Genomic DNA, 14,008 nt, shown 5'->3' with positions numbered 1-14,008 from the left:
AATTTTACTTAGCAACTCATAAATAGCAACTTTCTCCGTGACATCAAATTAATACGGGTAATCCATCCAGCCATCCATCCATTGTCTTCCGCTTATTCCTATTAAGGGTCGCGGAGGGGCTGGAGCCTATCCCAGCGTCAACGGACGAGAGGCGGGGTTCACTATACACAGATCGCCAATCCATCGCAGGGGCAACACAGAGAGACAAACAACCATTCACACTCACAGTCACACCTACGGTCAATTTAGAGTATCAATCAGCCTAGTCCCCTCTTGATGTCTTTGGATGGTGGGAAGAAGCCAGAGTACCAGAGAGAACCCACACAGGCAGAACATGCAAACTCCACACAGAAAGATCCCATGCCGGACTCGAAGCCTGAACCCTCTTACTGTTAGGCGACAGTGCTAACCGCTGCACGGTGGTGCAATACGAGTAATAGTTTTCTACAAATTCAATTTTCACTCGGCCTGTCCCCCTCCGATATACACGGTGGCGCTAACACACCAATAAACTGGACAACGTCCTACCTAAATAATACGAACAAGAAGAACCCGGAACTGAACTCTCACGTAAACTGGAAGTTCTTTCATTTTAGCTGAGGAAAGAAAAATGTCCTGTTAAATTCCCCGTGGTGTCTGTTTGAGCACCCAAAACATAAGGCGGTTTCCTCTATTCTGGTCAGAAAGACGCACTGCTACAGATCAAGAGACTTGATGTATAGGTATTGAATATTCATCGGACAGTTAAACGGAACTGTTCTGTCCTGGAAGAAGCTTTGCTTTGCCAGAGGACGCTGGGATGCTAACTTATCGTTAGCTGCTACTAACTTAAATAGTATCGGACTCGCCAGGAATATCTAAAAGACGGGAGGTAATGTGACCTTTCATAATGAAACACTTCGCTCTGCTATCAACTTGACGCTGATTCTTAATCATTCGTGTGGCTAACGTAGCATTGACGTCGCCAGGCAGTGTTGACAAATGTTAGCGAATAGTCACAACAAACGAAAAGGCAGCTCTTGAAGGGACGACGTAACTGAATGTACACTTAATCAACCCTGGTAAACCACTGGCTTTCATTATCGCAACTCCCCGTTTTGACTCTGAACGTGTCGGTATTTAGTACCACATCCCAATGCTATTAATTACTTTGTGGGTGGTTATCGTTAGCCTGCTAGCTAACTTCTCTGTGAACACATTACCTTGTCACCGTTAATGATCTGTGTTGCTTATTGCTAGTACTCGTACAATGAGTGCTGGTGTGCTGCCGTCCATGGAAATCCTATAAATTATATAATTGGCATTTTATGTTGAATGCCTTGTCGTTGTGCCTTAGATGGCTAATGTAGCTTTAGGTTGTGTTGGCTTCAAAATTAACATTCACATGGTTACACACATACACACACACACAAACATATAGTTGCTGATCTTTCGGACATAAATGTGTATTACAGGGTACTACCCAAAAAGAGGAGTTTTAACCTGTAATGTAAGGAGCAGGGTCATGTGGTGCTCTTTTCAGGCTGCTTTTAATCCTGTAATCCATTGCAATTGTCCACACTAGGCTGGAAGAAAATATCTTCATACCCCCCATAGCATGAAGACAAACACCACACTGATACACCGAAATGTACCATTAGGTGTCACACATGGCTTAGCTGATGTTCAAGCAGTGGAAAAGGAGTGACCCAATGCAAGTGGTATTGATATAACTCTATTGCTTCTCTATATGCTCAAACAGTAAATAAAAGCTGACAGACATGAACACACATGTGGTCCCAAATGGGATTTTGTCACATCATCAGTGGCTTCTATTCTGATATGATGCAGTATTTTCACTATTTTCTTTTTAGCTCACCTGCCAAATGTATTTTGGATAAAACATTTGACTCACCAAAGTATATATATATATATATATTATACAGTGTGTATATATGTATGTGTATATATATACACATTATATTATATACATACATATATATTATATACATTTTCCTGGATGCATGGCCATTATGGAGATGCATTATGCAGATTCTTATCAACTCAAAATATATGATATGTTGTAGGTAAATTTGTCATGTTTGGCCAAGTAAAAGATGTTCAAACAGAAATGCTTCAGAAGCAGAAAATGCATAGAAGCGGCTAGAACGTACAGAGAGGGCCCGAGTCAGCACCAAAGTGTGCAGTATATGGGGAATCTGATGATTATTGATGGTGAACCCAGCTGGTGACAGCTCTACAGTTCTGCCATGTATTTCATAATCATGACATCGTAGATTAGCTCGGCTTTTCTTCAAGCCTTCGCAACATCACTGAACATCTTAAAAGTGACAAAGCCTTGGAGGTATACGGCTAAGAAAAGGACCATCATCTCAGAATGTGGGAAACCGCAGCTTAATCTGTGTGCATGCACTTACAATTCAATGTTAGCCCACTGTTGTTCTTACTAGTATTTCTTATCAGTAATCAGTCAAAGCAGATTGTAAGTAAATAATATTTTATATTTAGTAATATGTATTTTTCAGTTAAGTCAAGTAAGATTTCTGTTCAAATCAGTGGAATGTTTTGTAACAGTTGACATTTTACACAAAACTTAAAAAAAAAAACAATTTAGTGTATCTGAAATCTTTTCATATCTTGAAACACACATAAGGCAAACAGCTACAGTGTTTTATCATTCACAGAATTTGATCGTAGTATTTTTATTGTTGGCTTGAATAGCATCTGCATTCGTGGTGGTGCAAAAATCTAAGCGAGGCGAATCTACTATTTGTAGAATAGTAGACTCTGCTTCTGTGGGGTTTAAGTATGAAATCAAATCAGCTTGCTGTAGTGAGTGACTCTGACCTCAAACACAATTTGAAGAAAACACATAGATTTGCTAAGCTACAAATAAATAAATAAGATCTCAATCAGCAAGCAATAATTAAAAAGATGTTTTTAAAAAAACTTGCAGTTGTTAGCTTTGTCATGACATGCCTGACAGTTCAGTTTTCTTTGTAACAAGTTTATGTGCTCAAATTAATGTCAGAACTTGTTAAAAAAATACATAGTTGTTGAGTGCTTCTATAGTAAGCTCTAGGGAAGCCTGTATGTGTTTAATGATAACAAACTCTAACTCTGTCTAAAATAATTGTTCTCGTGATCTCCCACCCTCTGTACCCAGCTTATCCATCAGTTGGAGCCGAGGAAGACAGCAGAGGTCTCAGGGATTTGAGCATCCCTTATTACCATTTCGTCCTGAGATGACATCACAGCAGCCTCAAGTCCCTAATGCTGTTATTGCTCCCCAGTCTGCCCAGAACTCAGTTCAGCAGGCCCAGCCTCACATTCACGCCAATCAGTTTGAATCAAGTCAGAGCGGTGCAGCAGCTGGGCGTCTGGACAACAGGGTACTGACAGGGAGGCCTGGGTGCTCTGGTGTGGCAGCAGCCAGTGGGGAGGTGGCCAATCGGAACCTTTCTGCCCTCTGTCCCAACTCCAGCCTATCCAGAAGAGAAAAGGGATTGGAGCCATGGCCAGAGGAAGCAGTAGACAACTCTCATGGGTTGTACTCGCTACACCGCATGTTTGATATTGTTGGAGCCCAGCTAACACATCGCGATGTGAGAGTACTGTCATTTCTATTTGTTGATGTGATCGATGAGTATGAGCGTGGTGGCATCAGAAGTGGAAGGGATTTCCTGCTGGCTCTAGAGCGTCAGGGTCGCTGTGATGAGACCAACTTTCGACATGTACTTCAACTTCTGAGGATTATCACCCGCCATGACCTGTTGCCTTATGTAACACTTCGGAAACGTCAGGCCGGTGAGTATTAAAGTATCATCAGTATTTTCAAATCATGTTCAAACATCCCACCTAGTAACCCAAAATTTGTTCTAAAGTTCTTCATGTTACAAATGTTTCATCGACATGATCCATCTATTTTATGGGGCACAAAACAGCTGGATAAACTTTTAAATTGAAATCATGAAAATGCTATGCCTATTTAGGACTGTGGACTGTAATATGATATTCATATTGAGTAAGTTAACAATATTTTTATGCAACATTTTAAAATTCTTTTAAGTCTGAAAATTTCTTAAAATCCTGTGGTCAAGGGTTTGATCCCGACTTTTGAAATCCATTGAGTATTAAGAAAAATCTAAGAATTATGTGAAGTTTCATGGCCACAGAACAGGTTCAGCCACAGAACAGGTTCAAACTTTGTGGCGTGTTCAGTTACAGTTGGACGCTTGTCTGTACAATGGTGGCATGTTGGTATGTGCAAGAGAAACATGCAGAAATGATCACAGCAGCCATTAAAGGGAAAACAGGAGGAGTTTTTAGGAACGATGGGGCCACTGTCACTGTTTGTTTACTAGAGTTAACTAAAATTTGTGTAATGGGATGATAATGATATGTAACATGAAAGGGTTTGCCTCAAAATAAATGACAATAGACAGATGTGTATATTTATGCTTTAGATATATCATTTGTCATTACTTTGTAATTCCATCCATCCATTCATTTTCTACCATTTATCTTGTTAAGGGTCGGGGGGGGGGCTGGAGCCTATCCCAGCTGCCTTTGGGCAACAAGCGGGGTACAATCTGGACAGGTCACTAGTCCATCACAGGGCCAACACATAGAGACAGACAACCATTCACACTCACAGTCACACCTACAGTCAATTTAGAGTATCAATCAGCCTCGTCCCCTCTTGATGTCTTTGGACTGTGGGAGGAAGCTGGAGTACCAGAGAGAACCCACACAGGAACAGGGAGAACATGCAAAGAGAAAGGTCCCGTGCTCAAGCCGGGGCTCAAACTGGTAACTTTCTTGCTTTGAGGCCACAGTGCTAACCACTGCACGCAAGTCAGAAAATGGCAACCAAATATTGGTGTAATTGCGCAGTCTGGTATGGATTCATTACCCATCGGCTGCAACTCCAGCCCACTGGTCAGAGTTCACCTACAAGTGCATGCGAGGTGAGGTTGATTTTTATAAATCTATTTTAGCTGCATGCATGCGTCGGCATACAGGCGACATGTTGTCTGTCTGCAAACCTGCTCACTCAAGCTCTATTTCTTTGAATATATATTATTCAAATATGTGCGCACTTACTTCATTCCAACCCATGTTCACATGGCTCTTCCCTGTTGGGTCAGCAGTCAACAAAGAAGAAACCTGAAGTGGCATTCACAGCATGTTCATAGAAAAAGGTCATCAAAAGGGACATAGTTTGTTAGTGATAGAGGCTTCATAAGTGTTACTGAAACAGGATGAAGCGCTTAATTCCAACATACTTGAGTGTTTATAATGATAAATACCTTAGACACCGTTCATTTGCAGAGAGAGAAAGATAAGTGGCACATTATTGCTTGCACCGGCCCTCACTAATCATATTACACTGTGGAGATGAACCCTTTGTATTTTAGGCATCAGAAGAGAAACAGAGGAAGGGACAATGAAGGAAAGACAGAAACCCTGTATGCTAATCATAAACAGCTGCTAACCCTCCATCTCACACAGACACACACAGACACACACACACACACCATCATCATCATCATGCAGATCTTCAGTTATCAGTGAATATTGCAAACGTTCTGATTCATGTAGATAATAAAGCCCTCCTTTTTTTAATCCTGATGCAACCCTTTAAATAATGTGAATGCTTGTATATAAAATGATTCTCTTCATTAAACAGCTACAACCTTAGCCAATCATATAATTTTCCTTTTCTTGGTTTGGTTTGGTTGAATATTTAAACTTCAATCATATTTATGAATTAAAGAAAAAAAAATCCTGAAAATGCCAGATTTTACTATTTATTTATTTATTTTATTTTATTTGTTTGCATAATGCTCCTGCGTTCTCTGAAAACCCCCACAAAGGTCTTAACAATTTCTGGAAACTAAATGTCAGGGGGATTGTTTTATTAGGGATCATCCCAGTCTGGGTTGTGTCATTGATTAGAAACAACATTTATTTGCTGCATGTCATTTTCAGTGTGCCCAGACCCAGTTGACAAGTACCTGGAAGAGACATCCGTGCGCTACATTTCACCAAGAGGAGCAGTGCAGAGAAGAGACACTGCACCTCACAGAAGGACAGGTGTGTGTGTGTGTGTGTGTGTGTGTGTGTGTGTGTGTGTGTGTGTGTGTGCGCGTGTGTGTGTGTGTGCGCGCGTGCGCGCACACTCTGCTTTGTTACTTTAATGAACAAATAAGATGAATGATGTGCAAGCAGTGCAACAACCATTAATATCAAAACAAATGTCATCCTTTAGGTCCCCAGTCAGTTATTTGCTGTTCCCCGTCAGGACCCCATGTTGGCCCGTCCCGAACAAAGCCAACTCCGCCTATACCCAATCGTAAAAGGAAGAAAAGTCATTCTTCAGCGGACTGCAGAGAGAAGCAAACATGTGGTAAAAAGAAATACAGCATAAGATTGATCAAAATATATTTTTTTTCAATCTTATCTCAATATTTATTCAGTCTTAGATCACGGATGTATCTACAGAGGATACAGACTCCAGCTTAGTAAGAGCCTACTTTTTTCAGGAACAGATATTTCCTGAGCCAAGATTTCTTTGGCATATATACAGTTTAGACAATTTCAAGTTAATTATACTTGTCTTGCGCCAAATCACACAAAACGTTATCTCATGACTCTGTATGAGCAGGTCCAGCACCACACTTCTTTATTTAATTTACACCCAACAGTTCTCCATGAGCAAGCACATCTTGCAACAGGGGCAATGAAAAGCTTCCTTTTAACAGGTAGAAACACTGAGCAGACTGAGGCTCATTGGATAACTCACTATCTAACTGGGATTTTCTAAGTACACTGATTAATTTTGCTCTAGACAAGGCAAGGCAAGGCAAGGCAATTTTATTTGTATAGCCCGTTTTCACAAATAGTTTGTCTCAAAGGGCTTCACATGGCATCATAACAACATCCTCTGCCCTTAGACCCTCACATCGACTGAGGAAAAACTCCATAGAAAACCCTTTTAACAGGGAAAAATCTGAGAAACCTCAAGGTGAGCAACAGAGGAGGGATCCCTCACCCAGGACGGACAGACGTGCAGTAGATGTTGTTACAGACAAGAAAACAGCAAAATAACAAGGGAGGAAGGAGTGTGAGAGCATTGCTCCTACTAAAACTGTTTAAAAAATTCTCAGCAGGCTGCCTGGTTGGTGACACTTTTTCAAAAGGAACAAAACACCAACATTCGTGAGGATAATTGAAAGTGTTTTGACTGAAAGTCAGCAAGTGCTGCTTCCATAAATAAAGTCTGACTTAAATGAACTGCTGTTTATCCCACTTCATTTAACAAATTGAACCAGATATTCATAACAAAACATCTTGTGCCATTTTTTATATCAAATAATGTTATGTTACATTAATTAAACAAAACATTTATTGTCATTTGTGACAAGAAGGCATCCAATATTGCAGACAATTTTTCTTTTTTTTTTTTTCTTTTGTACTGTTGGATGGACAAAAGAAGTCATTTGAAAATGACACTTTGGGCTCTGGAAAATAGTGATGAGCATTTTTCTTTTTTTAATTTTACAAACGTAATTATGCATAGTGTAAATGGCAAAATAATCTGTAGAGTAATTGATGAAACTAATCATCCATTGCAGTCACAGAGTAAGTGATCAGACTAATAAAGAGGAGATTGGCAGATTGATTTAAATTTTAGGGGTTGGCAGGTTGTGATATTCTGAGAAGAGAGAATGAACAGACTTCTTTTTGGGGACTCTCCTACAATGCTGCATATCTAACTATTAACCTTTGCTTCCCTCCCTCAGATATCCGTCTGCGGGTTCGTGCTGAATACTGCCAGCATGAATCTGCTCTTCAGGGCAACGTGTTCTCTAACAAGCAGGAAGCTGTGGAGCGGCAGTTTGAGCGGTTCAACCAGGCTAACACTATCCTCAAATCCCGAGATTTGGGCTCCATCATCTGTGACATCAAGTTCTCTGAGCTCACTTACTTGGATGCTTTCTGGAGGGACTATATCAATGGATCATTGCTAGAGGCACTTAAAGGGGTCTTCATCACAGATTCCCTTAAACAGGCTGTAGGCCACGAGGCTATAAAACTGTTGGTCAATGTAGACGAGGAGGACTACCAAGCTGGTAGACGCAGACTGCTCCGTAATTTGGTCACCGGTGGAGGTCCACCTGGAAGTAGCAAAGACTGTACATCTTAGACACACTCTCCATGTGATAACATATGGGAGGAACACTGCCGTGTCTCTCTGTGGGGAGTGTGATGTGGTAGTGTCATATGTGGTGCCTGAAGTGTGCCTGAAAGGAACTTACAAACTTGCAACCCACTGATTCCTTTAGAGCTATGATTAGAGGAGATCTAGTTGGCGCCCCGAAGCATAGCATGCAAGGTGAAAGGAAACTGTCAGCAAAAAGAAATGGGCAGTGCATACAAATTGACACACTGAAATATGAAATTGCTCATTTCTGTCAAGGGGGCAAATCTGATCTCATTTGTGCATTCAATTTAAAGGCTAATTTCTTGTTTCAGGTATGCTAGCTCACATTTTTCCTTTTAACTCCTGTTCAATAGTGGGTTTATTTTGAATACAGAAAGTATTCTTAACACTGATAACTTACTCCAAGAGAGGATGTACCTTATGCAGATAATTTAAATTTTTTTTAGGTACATTACAGATTGATTGAAGTAACCCATTGCAAAAGTGTTCTGTAAGTTCTAGAAAGCACAGACTGTAGTAGACGCACTTTTTTTTTTTTTTTCAATTCCATTTTTGAAATTTCTTTCTTCTTTCAAGCATTCAAATAACTTTTTTTTACTGGCTCATATTTGGTCATTGTTGACATTATCATGTCCTGAATTTTTTTGTCACAAATTCTCATGGCTCCTCACCAGCTGCTAATTTGACATTTCAGTAATCCAGTCACTGCCAATGTTTATAACCTTGCAGATCTCTCTGTTGAATTGTTGAACTGTTTTTAACTTTTATTCGGTTTACAGTTGAGTCATACTGTGTCATTTACTGGTGTCTGGTGTTTGTTTGGATGGGAGACAAGTGGCTGTTTCATTGTCAGTCTGTACCTCTGGACCTCTACTCGCCCTTGAAACTCCACTCATTATATAATAAGGAATGGTTTTTTTTTGTCTTTTTAATTTGAAATGACACTCAATAACAAATGAACAGTTTGTTGTCCAAGGTAGTAAGGTTCCAGACATATTAAAATAATCCACCGGCTTGTTCTTGTGAAGTTGAAGATACTTTACTACCCATTTGCAGTTGATTTTGAAAGTAAATCCTTAGCAGCCTTCACTGTGAATATGTCATTCCTCCACAAGTGGGATTCATTGCAATCATTTCCTCATCGAAACATTTAAGTAGGCATTCATTGACCAAGCTGATGATTCTTGTAGTCAGGTTTTTAAACTGACAAAAAAGAAATACAAGTATAAGGAATAATATCCCTGTATAATTATGTGTGAAGCAACACAATAGTAATACAATATTTGGTTGATAATTTGGCATCGATCATATGGGTTGAGACAGGTACCATGTTTTAGTGCCACCTGAATTCCCTTTGGTTTGAAATTTTAATTTAGTACATGATAAAATCTTTTTGTTATTCATGGATTAATGAGGATTAAAAGGATGAGGTTTGACGCGTCCCCGTAAACAGCACATGTTGATTTGATCATTTCAACACTTTTATTTAGCTTTACTTCCTTAAACTAATTCTGGGAATGCGCTTGGTCAACCACAAATCTTCATACCGGTGGCTTCATAGAGGATGCAGGATATTTTTTTATCACACTACCGTAGATGCAGTAATGTGTTGGGTACATAATGAATGCATACATTTGCTGAAATCAAATCCAAGATTAATGATTTCTTGTACTCAGTCCCCCGTGATGTCCGAAAGGCTTGGGACATCATCAGCATATCTGGAATGATGGTTGTTTTTGTTTCATTTGTTTTTTTAAGGAAAAGACTCATGATGTCAGCAAACCACAGAAGGTATACGTCGTATTAAATGTTCCTGACACACCCACCCAAAAGTCCTGTGAGTGCAGCCACCTGGAGCTTTTGTAGTCCCTCATTTATTAGCTGTTGAAAGTAAATGATGAATGATAGTGAATGATAAATATTTAGTATGTCTTCCCACATCTGCTCAGAACAGTGGCATTTGATGTCAATTGCTATGTGCAAAATTTATCAGTGTGGAGTAACATGTATGGTTACTGGGCTGGAGCTGACACAAATGTCAAGAAGACCCCATGGTCTTGGATCTAAAATTTCCATGCGTGACTAAAAAGGTTGTCAAATGTGGAAAAATTATTTCTGGTCTACCAGGACTGGTATGTATCTTTGTTGGACACAAAGTTGAATAATGCAGTTTTCTGATCAGATTAGATCCATTATTTATATCTTGTAACTAAAGTAGACTAGGGACTGAAGGTCATCACTATTTCAACCTCTGATGACAATGTTTTTTCATTTCCTTCAGTTTCCTGTTATTCAATGCGTATAGCAAAATGGTTGACATCAACAAACTAGAAGTCAGCTTGGAAGTTTACACTAGTTGTATTGAATGTTTACTCACAATTTGAAAGCAATTCCTCCCCTACAAGTACATGCTGCAATATTTAGGTTTTTTTGCCAATTTTTGTCATCGGATGCCTCTCTTAAACGTTCAGCTGAAATCTCGCATTTCGCTTATATTAAAATTTCAACATTTATGATAATATGGTATTATCTTCCTGCCAAATAAGTGGTCTTTGCTGTCATGCGATTGATGCCCCCATATTCGAGTATGGAATTCATGATTGGAAAGCCACTACAATTGTGAATTATATCGTCTGCAAACATTTTCTATTTTTACCGCATTGGATTTCCCTGTAAAGGATGCAAGTCAGTATGTATTTAATAGGTCAGTGTATTTTACGTTAACTGTATGTTATGTTAGTTATTAAATGCAGGTCGTCTTTTACGCAAAATGCTAAATTGCATGTAACATGTTCTAATCCCCAGAAATGTCATAAAAACTCATTACTAACATTATGTAAATAACTTTATTGGATGTCAGGTTTACTTTAAACATTTTCCTTTCATTCATAAAACAGACAAATAGGACTATTAATAAATGAAGTCAATGGGTTTATGTTGGTCTCAGTACTAATCACAATGTTTTTGTCATGACATCACAAATATAAAAATGTGTCACTCATATATATACACACACACATATACATACATATATGTGTGTGTGGTTGTGTGTGCAATGCAGCCGCAGTGCACTATTTGATGAACTCTGTGATTACTGTTATCCTCTTCTATACCAAATATGCCTTTAACTCAACTGACCTATCTTGAACCAGGTAGCTCTTCACTCAAACGCAACCCGAGTAAAACCACATCACAAATATGTCAACACAGCCTCCATATGGCTCCATGTCAGCTTCTCTGGCATAGCACATACTTTCTAGTCTTCCAAATACACACCTGAACAAAATATTAAGTCAGTGGGAAAATTACAAGTATTTTTATTTCAAGGTGGTGGATTGCAACCAGGTTATAAGTAGAGCTTCAAAATAAAAAACAGAAGAAACAAGAGCAAAAAACTAAAAACATAAAGTAAGCATTATATTGAAAACTGCATTAAACTCAAGTAGGCTGGTTGGCTGATCAAAATTTAAGACCATAAACCCAAAAAACTCAAAGTATCAAAAAAGAAGTCAATATTTAGTCACCCCTCCTTCTTGTAGATCACTTTAAAATTTTGTTTAGGCATACTTGATGCAAGTGTTTCCAGGAGGCTGGTGGGAAAGTTGCTCCATGTGGTGAAGAGGGCTTCGTGAAGTGCATGCACAGTCTGGAACTGATGATCTTTTTTGCAAACTTCCCTTGCCTTCCTTCCCAAATGTTCTCAATGGGATTTAGATCAGGGGGACGCATGCAATGGTCCAAAAGAGCAACATTATTCTCCTGGAAGAAGTCCTTCGTCAGGTGGGCATTGTTGACTGCAGTGTTGTCCTGTTGAAAGACCCAGCCATCACTGCACAGACAAGAGCCCTCTGTCAAGCAGGATGCCTACTGCAACATCTTCATGTGGCCAGTTGCCATTTGGCACCCCTGCATAACCTGAAGCTCCAATGTTACATTGAAGGAAAAACTCCCTAGATCATGATGGAGCCTCTTCCACTGTGCCATGTAGAAAACCAGTGGGAGCTTCTTGTCAACATTGTAACATTGAAAGCCATATGGACCATCTATCTATCCATTTTCAACTTGTTAAGGGTTGTGAGGGGGCTGGAGCCTATCCCAGCAGGGCCATTGCAGGGCCATTGCAGGGCCAACACATATAAACAGAAGACAACCATTCACACTCACAGCCATGCCCTAGGTCAGTTTAGAGTATCCAATTAACCTGATCCCCTCTTGCATGTCTTTGGACTCTGGGGGGAAGCTGGAGTACCATGAGAACCTATGCAGGCACAGGGAGAACATGCAAATTCCACACAGATAGACCTTGTGCTTGAGCCGGAGCTCGAAGCCGGAACCTTCTTGCTGTGAGGCGAAAGTGCTGACCACTGCACCACCGTGCTGTCCGCCACCAGGACCATCCAGGTTACTTACTTCTCATCAGAGAATAAAACTTTCTTCCACTTTTCAATGTCCCATGTTTGCTGCTCTCTTGCTCCTTGTTTTAACCTAGTTAGATCACTATGGTAACTGATGCAGCAAACTTAACCTGGTCCAGGGCAGGTTATGTTTGGAGTTTTACCTTAAATTGGCTTTAAGAAGCACTGCCCTTTCACTAATTACCTCGTTTGAAAATGGCATCACCATTTTTAATAATCTGGTGGACCTTGGTGCAAATTATTGTGCAAGGTTCTCTTTGGAGGGAGAGAGTATAGACTGGAGTGAGCACTATCTTTTCCTGACGTCATTCTCGATGAATGCGTTATTTATGCAAACTGCTCAAGCCATATGTCAGTAACTCCTCAAAAAGGAGCTATGCGCTAATAGTAGAACAAACTTTGTGCATATCATTGTGTTTTTTATGCCACAGAAACCTACATGATTCAGTTGGTGATGCAGAAAGTCTGAGTAAGAATATCTGCGCTATTCACAAAGTTGTACTTGCTCTCACGGAACTACTGAATATGTTTTTAGTGTTCCCTTGCCATTTGCCCACAATGTATATAAAGGAGATCTTCTATAAAATCACAGGTAACATACATTTGTAGTTTACTATATTAATAATCAGTACGAAGTATACTTGCATGTGAAATATAATGTATAACTGTAATTCCTTCATAGGATTCCCTAGGGTGATAGGTGCAATTGATTGCACCCATATTCCCATGAGTGGAGCCTTAGGGGAACATGAGGGCAAGCTCATTAGCAGAAAGTAATTTCCTAGTATCAATGTTCAGGTAAACTACCTGGTGCTCTTTTTTGTAAGGTAATTGGTGGCACATAGCATGCAGGTACAGGAAAGCTTTTTAATATGGCTGCACATTAAACTTTGCACAATTGTATATATTATAATAACTACACACAGACTGTGTGTATACATATAATTATCCCTTTAAAAGCCTTAACTGGTACCTTTTCCTTGTTTTAGTGCTTTCATTGTGAAATTAACCTCATTGCCTTTGTAAATGACTTGTGACCACCAACTGATGGTCCCAAGTGTGGAGACCAAATGGCCTGGCTCAGTTCACTACTCCTGCATTTTCATCACTGGGTCATCAGTTTGAGCAAGGTATGGCAAATACATACAGTTAATACTAGTGCTTGTTTAATTGTTGCACTGTTCAAGGAATTTCCTCTCCTTTTATTAATAGGGCACTATGATGGGCTTCTGCTGGGGAACAGAGGATACTCATGTACAAGGTTCTTGACGACCCCCTATCCTGACCCACAGACACCACCACAGAGGCGCTTTAATGTGGCCCTCAGCAAATGCCAGGTGGGGATTGAGCTTATCTTTGGGAT

General features: G+C 39.8%; 1 protein-coding gene across 1 annotated transcript; it reads left to right on the top strand.

Annotated features, from left to right (window-relative positions):
• The first annotated feature begins 553 nt into the window (after nucleotides 1-553).
• LOC147238263 (death effector domain-containing protein-like) lies at nucleotides 554-11,132 on the top strand. The gene is made up of 5 exons (XM_086198270.1): nucleotides 554-871; nucleotides 3,167-3,807; nucleotides 5,995-6,099; nucleotides 6,275-6,412; nucleotides 7,809-11,132. The coding sequence occupies exons 2-5, from the start codon at nucleotides 3,246-3,248 to the stop codon at nucleotides 8,210-8,212; spliced, it is 1,209 nt and encodes a 402-aa protein (XP_086054396.1). The 5' UTR covers nucleotides 554-871; nucleotides 3,167-3,245; the 3' UTR covers nucleotides 8,213-11,132.
• Nucleotides 11,133-14,008: the final 2,876 nt, after the last annotated feature.

The sequence above is a fragment of the Aulostomus chinensis genome, unplaced genomic scaffold (assembly GCF_037954235.1).
Source record: "Aulostomus chinensis isolate RoL2024-O1b breed Wild unplaced genomic scaffold, RoL_Achi_v1.0 HiC_scaffold_31, whole genome shotgun sequence".
NCBI lineage: Eukaryota > Metazoa > Chordata > Actinopteri > Syngnathiformes > Aulostomidae > Aulostomus > Aulostomus chinensis.
The sequence above is the reverse complement of the archived record's forward strand: the minus strand, read 5'-3'. Positions and strand labels throughout refer to the sequence as shown.

Coding starts and splice junctions, on each gene's coding strand:
- LOC147238263 (XM_086198270.1), top strand. CDS start 3,246: ATGACATCACAGCAGCCTCAAGTCCCTAATGCTGTTATTGCTCCCCAG. Junction 6,100..6,274: donor TGCACCTCACAGAAGGACAG/GTGTGTGTGTGT, acceptor GTCATCCTTTAG/GTCCCCAGTCAGTTATTTGC. Junction 6,413..7,808: donor CAGAGAGAAGCAAACATGTG/GTAAAAAGAAAT, acceptor TCCCTCCCTCAG/ATATCCGTCTGCGGGTTCGT.